At 37.0% G+C, this 15,081-nt stretch overlaps 1 protein-coding gene across 3 annotated transcripts in view; it reads right to left on the bottom strand.

Annotated features, from left to right (window-relative positions):
* The window catches only part of LOC127009045 (dedicator of cytokinesis protein 3-like), a 50,794-nt gene that overhangs the window by 16,035 nt on the left and 19,678 nt on the right, over positions 1 to 15,081 (bottom strand). The window contains exons 20-28 of one of the 3 annotated variants that reach the window (XM_050881729.1): positions 14,635 to 14,780; positions 13,921 to 14,022; positions 11,929 to 12,066; positions 9,570 to 9,848; positions 9,294 to 9,453; positions 7,689 to 7,837; positions 7,130 to 7,215; positions 6,475 to 6,492; positions 2,161 to 2,323 (exon numbers count right to left, since the gene is read on the bottom strand). In XM_050881729.1, coding sequence (XP_050737686.1) covers positions 2,161 to 2,323; positions 6,475 to 6,492; positions 7,130 to 7,215; positions 7,689 to 7,837; positions 9,294 to 9,453; positions 9,570 to 9,848; positions 11,929 to 12,066; positions 13,921 to 14,022; positions 14,635 to 14,780 — 1,241 coding nt within the window. The remainder of the gene's footprint in view (positions 1 to 2,160; positions 2,324 to 6,474; positions 6,493 to 7,129; positions 7,216 to 7,688; positions 7,838 to 9,293; positions 9,454 to 9,569; positions 9,849 to 11,928; positions 12,067 to 13,920; positions 14,023 to 14,634; positions 14,781 to 15,081) is intronic. The other 2 variants (XM_050881730.1, XM_050881731.1) reach the window with 2 other exon arrangements.

Genomic DNA, 15,081 nt, shown 5'->3' with positions numbered 1-15,081 from the left:
TGAATGAATGTTTACGTCTCAAAAAACAAGTAGAGCTAAAAATTACTTTAGTTGTAAAAGGATATATTACTAAACAAAATGGGCACCACTGATATACAGACCTGTAAAATAGCTATCAATATAATACTTGTTCCTTACACTGACTGATGCCTCACAGACATGAAGGTCACAGGTAAGCAGTGGTTTCCAAACTAACATTGGTTTGTCCTTCTCTGTTTCATTTACTCTGCCATTCATTTTGTTTTCAACCTCTTTCATTCCAGCCCAAATTTTGTCAGCTCATTGTGAAACAAAGCTATAATTTTTGCATACAAACAAAGCCTTTAAAAATATTTATTACTTTCTTCTGTACCATTTCTGCCTGCCTCCACCATCAGCATTGCTGCTGTAGACTCTTTTCATCAATCATGTTTTCATTATCATTTTAATATGAGTATACTACTGCAAAGTTGGGGAATTAAATCCCCTCAGGAATTATATCTCTCTTCATGGCTGGCAGTCACCACAATCCTTGATCTGGATTGGCTGGAGTGGAGCTTGCAACTCCTCATAAAATTTTATAATCTGCTAAAAACAAAACCAAGGAGATGGGCCATTCACAGTAGTATGATATAATCAAGTGCCTCAAGCACTGAAAACTAAGACAGAGGTTGCTGCATCACAACCACCATCACTGCATATCTTTCATTTCCCAATACCAACTGACATTCTAAAAGCTACTTTTAACTATGTTCCAGTTTTTTAGTAAAGTAATTATCATTGTGAGACAAAGGAAAAAATAGGTGACAACACAATTATTACCCATGAAACCTACATAAATATCAATTCACTGGTAAGTGGAAAGTGATACAAAACTGAGGATATTGGGGATGTGAACTCACAATTCCATAAAATACACAAAAATGTTATCAGTGATCAAAAAGGGTAATATGGGTAGATGGGAGAAAAATAGAGGTGTTGGAGCCAACTTACATTAAACCCATGTTATAATAGTTTGCACAACTAAATTACATTTAAGGAAATAGTTTCTTCAGGAGTGCAAACTTCTATTTGATCTTCATATAACTTTGATATTTCAAACCTCTCCCAAACTCCCTCATTTCATACCCTGACCACCTTTGACACCCCACACATGTTCCTTGGCATGCTCATTATCCCTGCTTTCACACATAATCCTTTTTTCTTGTGCTAAACAAATGGTTTCAATTCTAAATTTTACATCTTCAATGTAAGGAAAATAACGTCGCCATGTTCAAGACGCATAATACACATATCAAGGAAATAATATGCGGCACACTTGGGGGACAGTCATGGCACACAATTTGAGAATCATTGCACTAGGGCAGCGTTTCTCAACCGGGGTTCCCCGGAACCCTAGGGTTCCGCAACAGGTCACTAGGGGTTCCGCGAGAAACAGTGATAAATAAGGTAATTTATTTTTTGAGTAATTTTTGTTTAATTTTATATTCATAGTTTTACTATAATAATAAACAATAAATGATAAGTTATTGTAATAGTTATCTGCTTTTGTCCCGTATATGTGTGTTATGCATATGTGATATTGGTTATTTGTTTGTTTTTTGTGTGTGCATATACAGATTTTTTTGTGTGAATGAAAACCTTGGTGTGAGGTCTCATAAATGAGCAGTATGATTTTTTTTGCATTGTTAATAAAATTGACAGAAAAGGGGGTAATTTTTTCCTTAAACCAGTTATCTGAAAAAAATATATTATGTTTACCATGTGAACTACGATGAAAATATAAAACCGATAGATATTAATAATGGTATATAATAATTTTTATGCAGGGTTCCCCTGAGACATGAAAACTATTTCAAGGGTTCCACAAGGGTAAAAAGGTTGAGAAACACTGCTCTAGGGGGTGGCCGCAGCAGAAGTGTCTCCATCTCTCCCTATTCTGGCACTCCACTCAGCATCTATACCTATAACAATCTTTAGTTTCTATTAATCAGTATTGTCACAGAACCAGCAATTTTCTCTCTTTTTATTAATATATTCTCCACTTCATCAGAATATGACTGTATTTCCAAGCATGGTTCCTAGATACCTAAACTCCTCCATCACTTCATGGGTTTTATAAATAATGTCAGTGTTACATTGTGTTCTCTTCCTGTTCCACCAACAAATGGTATCACTTACCAAGAGGTTTACTGTACAGCTCATCCTCTTGTCACAGTTCTCATCCCCCTGCATCACATTGCGGTAATCAAGCAGCCTCTCCAGCAGTCGTGTCACAGAATTGATAAAGGCTGTGCCACTCTCCCGCCACACTGGGTCATTGGAGCGTACTCTCTCCAACAGACTGGTTTAAAAAGCCACAAAAAGATGAAATCACATTAAAACCTAATAGTGGTAAAAGTCCAAAGTATCACTAGTACTTATATTCTGAGCATTACAACATTTTTAGTTATAAATGTGAATGAAAAAAGTTATGTACTTCATCTGTACAAAGCAAACTGATGGGAGTGAGTAAATTTAATATTAATGCTGAATAGTTTTGGAATTCATAAACAAAGCATAGACGTCTCTCTGAGGTAATTTAAATTTACTCTAGCTAATGATACTTTTTCAGTCTATGTAATACCCCCCTCAAGACTGAAGAAAATACTGCAGCTGATGAATTACAGAATACATCAACATCTCCATACTGTAGTAAAAGCATATTTACTTAAGAGAGTGTTCATCACCAGTCCTAAAAATACACAATAGAGTGAAAAGAAATGTGCATGGGATGACTGGAAACAGAAACAGAAAAGAGGGTTGGTTCAATATATGAGAAAAAATAAGAAAAAAGTTATCACATGAAGAAAATGGAAGGGGGATGATAAGAGAAATGGGAAAACTATAAATAAACCAGATCTTACTACGTACAAATCTGCAAAGAGGATAAAAGGAAATTTGAGAGAATTGCTAATGAAATGTAAAGAACCCAAACTTTTCTATAGGCATATCAACGGCAAAGTGAAACATAAAGCAGGCATCAGTAAATTGAAGGTGAATTGTAAAGTGTATGAAGAGGCAAAGGAACAAGCATAAATTCTGAAATGTATTCAATAAGTTATCACAGTGGAAAGTGACAATGGAAAAAAGAGGGAGTTAAGAGGTATTGAGGGACATTGAAGTTAAAGCATGGAGTGAAGAATCTGTATATTAAAAAATAAAAAAACAAAGTAGGAACCAGGGCCTCATGGAGCTTCAAATTGGATACTGAAAGAGTAGGGATCAACTAGAAGATAAGATACTGGAATTGGCTGAGAGCTCACTGGACAAAAGAAGTGTCACTCCATCAGAAATGTGCTAATATAGTGCAAATATATAAAGGAGGGAATAGAGAAGAGCCTATGAACCACAGACCTAGTGTGGTGACTAAACTATGTGAGACTAAATTTAAAGAGATGGCTGAAATACTTGAATGTGAATCATGAAATCAACGTAACATCTCTTTGTCTTCATGGGAGGAAGATCTTGTCATAACAAAGTGAGTTCCTATACCAGAGCAACTTGTGTGTCACAGGAATGAGAAGGTTGGATGGATAGGTGTAGCTGGATCTGAAAAAAAAGCCTCTGATACTAAACAGGCATCTTGTATGGAACCTGAAATCTGTAGAGGGACTGAGAGGAAACACCTTGAAGTGGAGGCAGGACTACTTGAGGAATAGATGTGCGATGACAGTAATAAGGGATCAAACTTAGGGGTGAGCCAAAGTAACAAGTGAAGTACCACAAGGGTCAGCTGTGGCCCCAGTCAGGGTTTTAGTTTATATAAATAACAAGGTGGAAGCTACACTAGTCTGTTTGCTAATGATGCAAAAATAATTAATGTTGGAGGAAGTGGACTGTATAAGGTTGTTAGGAGACTGATAAAAGTTTATTGTTGGAGCCAAGAATGGGAAATGGAATTTAGCATTAAAAAAATATAAAGTTGTGGATTGGGCAAAGGAACCAGGAGACCAAGTTGAAATTAAGAAATTGCATGGCTGAAGCCAAACGTGGGAAATGGAATTTAACAGTAAGGAATGTCGGGCTTGGATTAGGAACATGAAGACCAAACTGGAATTATAAAATAAGGAACACTCAATTTTACAAAGCACAAGAGGATTTTTTTTTTTTTTTTTTTTTTTATTATTATTACAAAATAACAATATAGTGGCCTTCCACTGCATGAATGTGAATACAGTAAACCCTCGATATAACGGACCCGCTTATAAAAAATTTTGGATATAACGGACAGGGTCAGATGGTCAGAAATCCACGGGGACCGACCGAGAATAGTTTTTTGAACCACCCGCTTCCGGTAACTACAATTAGCGTCGGTTAGCCACCTTGCCCTCCTCCCTTAATCTGCTGCCCCGTCCTTCGGTTACCGAAGTCTTTTTCAGCCCACCTAATGAAATATTTTCCTCCTCGTGGTTTCCATTCAAATAAAGGACGTATTTATACCACAAGAAAATTGTATGCATCAATCCAGGACGTTAATGTAATGGAACAAACATAGCCAAGTGTTTGTGAGTGTCGGTACTGACACAGCTTAAGGGGGTCGAGGGGGGCTAAGCCCCCAGTTAGGTAGGTTAGGGTAAGTTATGTTTGGTTAGTAAATTTATTAGACACTCAGTGTGGGGCGTGGAAATAAGCAGCGCAGGACGGGACATGGCAGCGGCGTGCGTGGTACAATTCACGTGCCAGTGTTGCGAGAAATATCTCCTTGCAGAAATAAGTCGCTCTGCTGTCCACCACGCATGCGCACTGTGGGAATACACGGCAGGAAAACAATAATTTGCCTGGTTTTATTCTAGTTTGTCCACTTGTGATCTTTGTGAGCGGTGAGTGATATATAGGAACAGAAAACAAGTTGAACATCTCTCTCTGCGAGTTATTTTGCGGCTGCAGCTGCGGGCAGCGGCGGGTGTACAACAAGCATTGAAAAGTCAATCATTTAATGATTTGTGACAGAAAGTTATCAGATTATTTCATAACACACCTAAAACTACACAAAAAAAGTTTCATCTGCCAGTGCGAGATTGATGCACTTGTACAATTAACCCATTCCCGTAACAATACAGCCCCCCCGCAGGGCCCTACTGCAAACCTGGCAGCCTCAGTGCCTCGCAGTCCATCGTCAAGTGTGCTATGCGGCTATACTGATAACGTGAACACAATATACACAATAGAAAAATATATATACCTACGTTTATTAGGTTCGTCGGTATTATGTTACGTTTTTCATTTTCGCCGCTTATAACGGACTTTCGGCATTAACAGACTAAGTTCTCTCCCAATTAGTCAATTATATCGAGGGTTTACTGTATAATGAAGCTGATTTTGTCAGTGATTTAAAAAAAAATAAACATGCAGTGGTGGTGTGGTCTCCACACTGAAAGAAAAACATTAGAAAAATAGAAAAAAAAACAAGAGAGCAGCAACAAATAAGGTGCCAAGTGTGAGAGAATGTCATATGAGGAGAGACTGGAAAAATAGGGTTAGCTAACCTTGAAGAAAAGAAGGAGATCTGCTTACAGTGTACAGTGTGATGAAGGTAATAGAAATGATCAACAGGGATGATCTGTTTACACAGGGCACTAGAAATACAAGAGATTACAGCAAGTAACTGAGGAGGCCATGGTTCCTGAGGGATATCAACATATATAGCCTTCCCCATACATGCATTGACAACATCTCGAATGGCCTTAAGAAGATAATTCAAGTAAAAAATATTCAAAAATTTAAAACCAAATATGATAACATGAGATTTTGAAGGACCCAATGAGTGCAGCTGGTTTCCTGTATATCGCAACCAAGTAAATTCAACTAAATAAACAAGTACACCCACACACGCAAGCACGCACGCACCCATGCACGCATGCAAGCACACACACACACACACATGGCCCGGTAGCTCAGGGGTAGAGCATCTGGCTCACAACCAGAAGGACCGGGGTTCAATTCCCCGGCCAGGTGAAGATAAGTTGGGTTTATCTTCTTTCACGTGTAGCCCCTGTTCACCTAGTAGTGAGTAGGAGTTGTGACCTCGTCACGGTGTGTTGTGTGTGAGTGGTCTCAGTCCTACCCAAAGATCGGTACTACGAGCTCTGTGCTCTTCCGTAGGGGAACGGCTGGTTGTCTCGAGAGAGACCCGCAGTAGACCAAGAGGTGAATTACACACACACACACACACACACACACACAGACAGACACACACACACACACTTTCTTCCTTAGTTTCCTTATAATTACAATGCAACAAGCTTGATGAAAACATTACCTACAGAGTAAATACAATCTACAACCCGTCTTACTGTCTGAACACTGTGCATAACACGATGATAGGTGAACAATCAGTACATGTATATGACCAAAGTAAGCATCTACTGGACTGCATTTAGGCACAAGTTTATCATAATATACAACAAAAAATAATTTCCATGCAAGATCATTACAAATTTATGGCTAACTTACACAGCACTTAAATGCTCCCTAGTTGGCATGGCATGAAAACATTTGATCATTAATATAAATGGTGAGTATTCTATGCATGTAAGAAGTAAGTGGATAAGATAACCCCTGCCTCTAACTAGTTGTAAATGCAAACTTTCATTAATGTAAAAAAATGCAGTCAGCTTAGCTAATTATGAAAATATATAATAATCCACATTACTGTAAGGCTGAAAATTTCAATCTGAAATAATTACTTATAATATTCAGAGAAACCCTATTGTGGCACCATGACTATTCCACTACAGAGTCCCTGACAGAACCCCAAACTAGTAAAAATAAGAATCAGCTAGCTACATGCTAAAGTAGAAGCCACATGATTAACTCATTCAAGATTGAAAATATACCCACTCTCAGTATTCTGCTTTGCTATGACTTCTGGACCTCTCATTTTATCATCACTTCAAGTTTTCAAATTTTACTACTTTGCCTCTTTACCAACAGTTATATGGAGCCAACTTTAGATATTTAGTAACTACAATCACCATATGCATCACCAACCCTCATTTTGGGTATATGACTTATTAGAATTGATTTAACTGGTTACTACTCCAACAGAACTAGTCATCATGTGTCCCTGAACAATAAAGCAGCTATAAGTATAGAGACAGCTACTCACATGGTGTTGAACAGCTGACGGTACTCATCATCACCCTTGTTCTCACTCACTAGGATGTCCAGCTTATCTATCAGTTCTGTTTCAACCTGCAATATCACACAATCCAATGCAACTTGTAAAAACCGTCGTTATCCAAGGCAGTGGGCGAAGTAATTATGTAAACACTTAAATGATACTATATTTACCAATTACTTAGCAACTAGTTCTATAACTTCCTTCATTTTGGTGGCAAAAGATGTAGAAATCTATTTATTTTCAGAAAATTAAAGTTTTTAATTAATATACTTTACACATGCAGTGAGGCTTCAAAGGTGTACAAAGGTTTGCAAATATTCTGTAGCCCTGACAAGACAATTTCCAAGTGTGTTTTTTCCAGTGAAGGAATGGCATGGTCCACAATGACCACAGTCTTGTAGAGCAGAGAATGGAGATGATAGGGACACATAATGAAGAATTACACAATTAGTCAGTAGTGTTCCTTCACCCACTACCCCATATACCAGATATTCATCCTGTATATCCTCTATAATAATAATGTAATAATGTACAACTTCTTTACCTGTTTAAAGCTACCCTTAGCCTGTTGTTCAGCCTGCATCATGTCAAAAAAGATGGGTAAGGTGGCTTTTCTAAGTTCTGGCTCAGGTACCAGAGTAACTTCAAGGAAAGGGCCAACCATGCCAGGGATAAAGTGGAGACGATGATCATCTGGAATCAAAGATTTAGTCATAAAAGCCGCAAAACAAATCATCTGAATATGTATTGCGAATATATTGTTCGCAACACACACTTGTAAGGCCTGAATCACACCCACCGAGTATACCTGTATTTACTTTATTATTTTGGGAAGTAAAGGCAGTACTTATCTGATGTTTATGATCAGGAGAAATGTTAAGTAAAGGGTATTGAGGCCACTTTTCAAATTCATTAGTTACCCAATCTGGATTTTCCGCTGTTTACATAATGATATACCACTGGGAGTTTGAATTGTTTCATTATTTCACACTTCAGGCTCTCTACCTCCAATACGTACTCTATTTCTAACAAATTTGAATTTCACTTTAGGTTCCCTTATAATCAGCCAATTTAAGACAACCTGGGCATTCGAATCCCCACGCTACCACCTGGGATTTTTCAGTCACCGCCGAGTGGCCTAAGATTACCCACATGCTGTCCAGTTATGTTCTGGGGAATATAACAAAACACGCTTTCAGCTAGAGTAGTCCTTAGGATTCAATGCAACAACCCCTGCACATTCAACTGAATGAGACCAAAAGCCGTCGCACCGAATCTGAATTACTTGCGGTGGCTGGAAGCGTACTTTATTCCTCCCAGAATGGTAACAACCACTTCTGGATTGAGGTTGCTTATTGCATCAAATTCCCCCGGATTGTCCAGGAAATACAGGTGATCCTTTCTGGGCCAGAGTCCACGTCTCTTACTGGACATTCTAGAACCTCCTTTCATGGTTCGAGGAGAATTTGAATAGCAACTGCTAATTTTGGATGCTCCGCTTCACTCCTGGATTACCGTCACCTCCTGGACAACCCTTAATTTCTAACATATGAGAGTAAATGGCATTACGCATGAAAGCTACTTCCAGCAAAGGCCCCCCTCACTAAATAGTTGGATACATTCCTTAAATATTGATAGTGAAAATATTGATCATATATTGATAGCTTTATAACACAGGTTTCATGCAAATGCATTCCTAGCCAATCAAAAACAATAAAACATTCATCATAAACGAGCCCCCAACAAACTCAAGTGAGCTTATTTGCAATAATTATTTAAACAAAATCTAACAATGAGAAGAAAAATTACATAATGAAATAGAAATGAAAGAAATGAAAATGGTCATGAACAAACTCTTAAAACTTGAAATTTAGAACTTAGATGAGAACTCATAGAAATTTACCCTCCTCAGCCAAATATGTTACAAGGTAATCTAACACTGAGAGGAGTCAAAGATTTTGGCAGACTAAACGAACATGGCACCACTATGTGGCATAATAATCATGTAATCATATCACTAATGTGCAATAGTGATGAACTGAATGCACCATCAGAGACAGATCATATAAACAATCACAGAGGATTGTATACAGATTTTTGGCGGGTAAAGTTCAAAATCTAATAACATAGCTGTCTATTTCATTCTTACCTAATTCACGCCACATTGAGAGAATTTGGAATCCCATCAAAACTCTCATGTCATTATAGCGTTCCAGTACTTTATGTCGTTTCTGCTGAGAGAATTGTTCTAATTGTAGGCATGGCTGAGTTAGAAACCCCACAGCCAGGTTCAAGTAACTGCTCCACAGCTGAAAACATGAGATCATGATGTTACTTAATTAAGAAATATATGAAATGTTTTTTCTTTAAAAGTTTTGAGCATAAAGATATTGGTAATAAAAGATCATAAAGAAGACAGACGTACCTGATTATCAAATCTTCCTTGTTTCAAAAATGTGGCAATGAGAGGTTGAGCAATCTCCTGCATGGCGGCAAGGATGGTGTAGTTAGTGACCATGCGCATGACAAACCAGTCACTAGGAAAGACAGCTGCTCGCACAAGATCAGCAAGGAGAATGATAGTTGAGTGGAGGAGGTGGCGCAGGTGGTGCATTCCTGAGGTCATGTGAGCATCCCACAGCTTGGTGTAGTGCGGTTCTCGCATTAACTGTAGGATGCCCATGAGGGAAGCCACCAAAGACCCCTGTACAAAGCAAAACTCAAGTCAGCTAAAATCCATTTGTGGTGAATGATGAAGGCAAATCACATTAAATTTTCATTATGCTGTTATTAACAATATCAAGCACTATTTTTATAACAATAATTCCATCCATAATGCATAAGTACAAGAAAACATGCAATTAATACATAACTCTATAGGCACAAATGCCATACAGCTGTAAAAGGTGGACCCAGCATATTAATCAACTACATAATCATGTATGAAATCATTTTCCCTGCCACTGGTCCCACCACTGTACAATGACTCCACACCAGCCCTCAGCAGTCACGGACAAGGCTTCATTTGCTATACATAACTGGATCAGATGGCAGAGACGCACAGATTAATATAGGGTAGTATTCCAGCTTTTAATAATCCATTAGTATACACACATGCAAGCATGTATGATTTTATGAGATTACTTATGAGGAGAATGGACATGGCCAAAATCATCTTCCTCCTACTCTCACTTTTCCTGATATGTGAAAAATGAGTAATATGTACATAAGAAAAACAATAATCAAAACAACAATAATAATCACAATCATAATAATAATAATAATAATAATAATAATAATAATAATAATAATAATAATAATAATAATAATAATAATAATAATAATAATAACAAAAATAATATAAAAATAATAATAATAATAATAATAATAATAATAATAATAATAATAATAATAATAATAATAATAATAATAATAATAATAATAATAATAATAAAAATAATGATTATACAGTTGCCCCTAGCTATTGGCATGGGTTATGTACTGAATCCTCCTCCAATAAGGGGAGTCCACAATGACCAATTAAACACCCAACACCACCATTTTTACTTTTAGTTTTGTATTCATTAACAACAGACCCTTTGGAACACCAGTAAATGGATTTTAATGCATAGGAGTACTCAGTAATACTTTCGGAAAAAGTCAGCATCAGTACCACAAAATGCTCACACTGGCTGTCAAGAGAGCAGGACTCAGGAGGTGGTAAACCCCAAGCCGTCGGGTGGAGGGATGAGTTATCATGAGTATCACCCCTACAAAAAATGTATGGCTGAGGGTGTTCTTGTGGTTAGCACTAGTTCTGAATGCCACACATTATACCTAAATTTGAAAAAAAATCACTAAAAGTTAAAAAAGCATTTTTTGTTTATTTTCTACCTTATTTTCTATTTGCATTTCTATCACTTTTTTTTCCTAAATCACCATATCCCTGGTGGGGGTGAGCACTCCACAGACAGTCAGGCACTTTTTCCTTACCCTTCTCCCTCCTTGCCTGCCTCTCCCTACATTTCTCCAGTGCCCCTGCAGGGGCTCCAAACCCCTCCTCCCATGGAAACATGCAATATAATTTCTATGAACTGCTAAGAACAGCTTTTGCTGCAAAAAATGCACAACATCCTCCTGATTTTTTTTTTTTTTTTTTTTTTTTTTATAATTCTCTCCCGAAAATTCTACAAATACACGAACCTGCAGATGGCAAAGCCACAAATAATGGGGTCAGCTGTGGTGGTAATAATAATAATAATAATAATAATAATAATAATAATAATAATAATAATAATAATAATAATAAATAATAATAAAAATAATAATAATAATAATAATAATAATAATAATAATAATAATAAGAAGAAGAAGAAGAAGAAGAAGAAGAAGAAGAAGAAGAAGAAGAAGAAGAAGAAGAAGAAGAAGAAGAATCATGATAGTAATAATAAATTAAGGATTATTTTCAATTCAGGAAAAAATCCCTCCGAATGTCTCAGGAAAAAACTTGCATCTAAAAGAGAAATGATGCAGTACTAATGTTTAAATAATCTTTTAAAAAAATCTAGTAAAACATGTAAAATATGAAGTTTCCTCACGAAATGATGATAATGATAATAATAAATATTACTTGGGTTAACAGAAATGTGCCACACACACTGATCAGTAAGTTAATAACCGCAATATTAATCAAGCTGTACATTTAGTAGATTAGGAAGGTTCCCCGAACACTGTTAATGTGGCCCATAACTGGCGCCCAAACTAATAAATGGTTAACTGAATACCCGTATGTCATCCTGCACGGAAAGGTTGACACACAAGCTGCCCAAGACTAGGGAGGCTTGTGTGGGGACAAAAGTGGTCTTCAAGGCTGAGAGAAGCTGCGTTAGACCCATCGCTCCTGGCTTTAAAGTACTTGCACCCTACAGAAATTTGTTTAATCACTAATCTAACAAACATTCTGAATATATTGAGCTATGAAGTGTATTAAGCATAATTGAATTATTGAAATGTGTATACAGAATTAAAGTTATCTAGGAAACATTCACAATTTGCTTAGCAAAGAAAAGCACAGTGCATATAGGAATTACTGGACAGTATACAAAGTCATCTTTCTACAAAGTACTGGATGAATCCATACTTGATTATAATACACTAATAGTGTTAAGAAATTCCTACAGCTACAATGGTTAAAAACTACTTACATATTTGAGAAATTTTGTAAATTTTAATGCCCTGTAAAGAAGCTTTTGAAGTATTGTTTAGCAATATGTTACAAAGTGACATATTTGAAAATCTGAAGCTTCAAAACTAAAAATTAACAAATAAACAAAAACTGATTCAATCCAGAAGCCCTGCTGAGCCTTCAATGCTATTCCTTTATACTCTTTGTTGAATGGTGACAGAGAACCAACTACAGGGATGACATAGTGAATTTGACATTCTTCTTGGGTTATTATCATCATTATCAGTAGATATGCACTATTATAAGTGGGACAGATTCCTGACCAAGGGAAGGAAAACAATAACCTAAACAAATGGACCACAAGTCCATTCCACTTTTCTTTCCATAACCAAACCACAAAGAACTACAGCCTGTCTATGATATTCCTTGCAACTCATCATATCTCCAGTTTTTCCAATAATCCCTTGATATGATAAATCTTGATACATCTAATTAAAACATGTGAGCCTAATGAATATATATCACCTGTAGCCTCCAATAAAAGTGGGAAACCATGGTAACTGCCAAACCAACAGTATACAATGCCCAACTAATTCCACCAAGCTGCACCTGAGTTAAAGATATATATCTCTGAGGCACTGTATGCCTCAACTCATGAAATAAATATTATGCTTTCAGGATAATGTGGTGAGAATGCAAACCACAATTAATTAATTAATTAATTAATTAATTGTATAAGGCATGAAAAGTTTTAATGAATCTGTTTTCTGAAATAAAAGTTCTTTTATGCTGTCTGTACTGTTCTAGCATGAATAACGTGTTATTATTTTCATATTCAAAGTAGTGAAGATCTCTTTGACAGAGGGATATCTTATACAAGTTCATTCTTGATCCTATTCACCTTTTAGAACCTCCGCACCACCTTGGCTTCTAGAGCCCTCATCCTCAACTTTCTCAAGTTATTTCACCTTCAAATCAATGAATAAAGCAACCTATGTATTCAATTTATATGTGCAACATATACCTTGCATAATTTATCCATAAAGATGGCTTCAAGAGAAAATACGCTCATGAAAACTTAGTTCAACATGGTGCCCATGACACTAGCTTCCTAAATCCCTACACTGCCACACACAAATTGTTTGCTTCACCTTTATGAAAAGTCTTTTCCTCATCTGCTCATTCCTTTCCTTCACTCCATTTTGTGTTGCTCCCATATACACTTAACACTTCCACTTTTCATACATTAATGTCCATGGCAAAAGCCTACATTACCACACACGGTAAACTTGTGGGAGATATTCTTCACATACTCTTCTCTTTATATGGCTGCATTATTAGATTACTAAAATGTATTAAATCTGATAGCTCAAAAAGTTAAAATCATAGAATTAAATTCATTCCATTGCTTTCCCTTAGGCACAGACTAAGTTGAAAATGAATGATCCTTATGTTACAATTATCCTTTTAATGTGTTTCTAGTTGACACATGCAATTCCATGAGTTTTAAGTTTACTACAAGGTGTCACATTACTTTAATTTCTAGTAACGAAAGCTTAAATATAACAATATATAATAACAGTTTGCTTACTGAGCTGGGTGCAGATCTTTCCAGGTTCAATATGACTTGGACCGAAACATCAAACAAGGTCAGCATTATCTCTTCAATATCTTGATGCAATGTTACTGGTAACTGAAAGAGAAACATGGAGATGATACCTACAAGCTAATATTCTCTTACAATTTCCCCTGAAACAGTATCTCTCTCTCTCTCTCTCTCTCTCTCTCTCTCTCTCTCTCTCTCTCTCTCTCTCACCTGCCTGCCCACCCACCTGCCTGCACGCACACATGCATACACACGTGCACACATGCACGCAAGCACACACACACACACACACACACACACACACATGGAGAGCATCGGCAGAGGCAAACGTGTGGCGCGGACAGTCCTCACCCAACTACCTGTGCTGAAATCAGCTGATTCATTGGCTACCTGTTGTTGTGTTTTGCTGGCCTGGGCGATGTTTACAAGGCTGGGCCTGTCTTCTATTTTGACCTGTTTGTAGGATGAGTGGGAGGGATGATGACTTATTCTTTCCCACAAGCCTACTTCTTCAGACATACTACCCAGGAATCCAATTCCTCTACTATATCAATCTGTTCAGTTGGCAATAAACAGCATTGCACGGCACAGTGATAATAATGATGATGAGAAAATGCAAAGCTAAATATGACAAAATAAGAATGATCTTATATGGAGTGGAGGCTTTTAGTTAAGAGAATTAAACAGCGAGCCTTTTACCTTATTGGATGGATATCTTTTGGTGTGTTTGTGGGTGAGAACAATTATATCCTGCATGACATCAGCACATAGGGAGAGCTCCTGCCGGTTGTCTAAGTGCTGCCTCAAGTGTGTACAGATGGTCTGCAGGAGCAGCCCTCGCCCCTCTGTAAAGAGTGGAGGGTAAGTCACACATTACTTGCTGACACCCAAGAAAGTATTTGGTCACTGTTAAGACTGAAAACCTATCACATCAAGGCCTTAACAAAATAAAAACAATATACTACACTCTTGAACAAAACAAACTGTTTATATTTTGTATAAAAAAAAAAACAAGGAGCCAAATAAAAAGAACCAAGTCTGGTTCCTTCTCTCACAGCAGTAAAAACACTGATCCTCATTTTCTTAACCTTTATTTCCAATTATTCTGCATGCCACATCCCCAACTGTGATGCTGCATTTTCAACA

Source organism: Eriocheir sinensis, chromosome 39 (assembly GCF_024679095.1).
Source record: "Eriocheir sinensis breed Jianghai 21 chromosome 39, ASM2467909v1, whole genome shotgun sequence".
NCBI lineage: Eukaryota > Metazoa > Arthropoda > Malacostraca > Decapoda > Varunidae > Eriocheir > Eriocheir sinensis.
The sequence above is the reverse complement of the archived record's forward strand: the minus strand, read 5'-3'. Positions and strand labels throughout refer to the sequence as shown.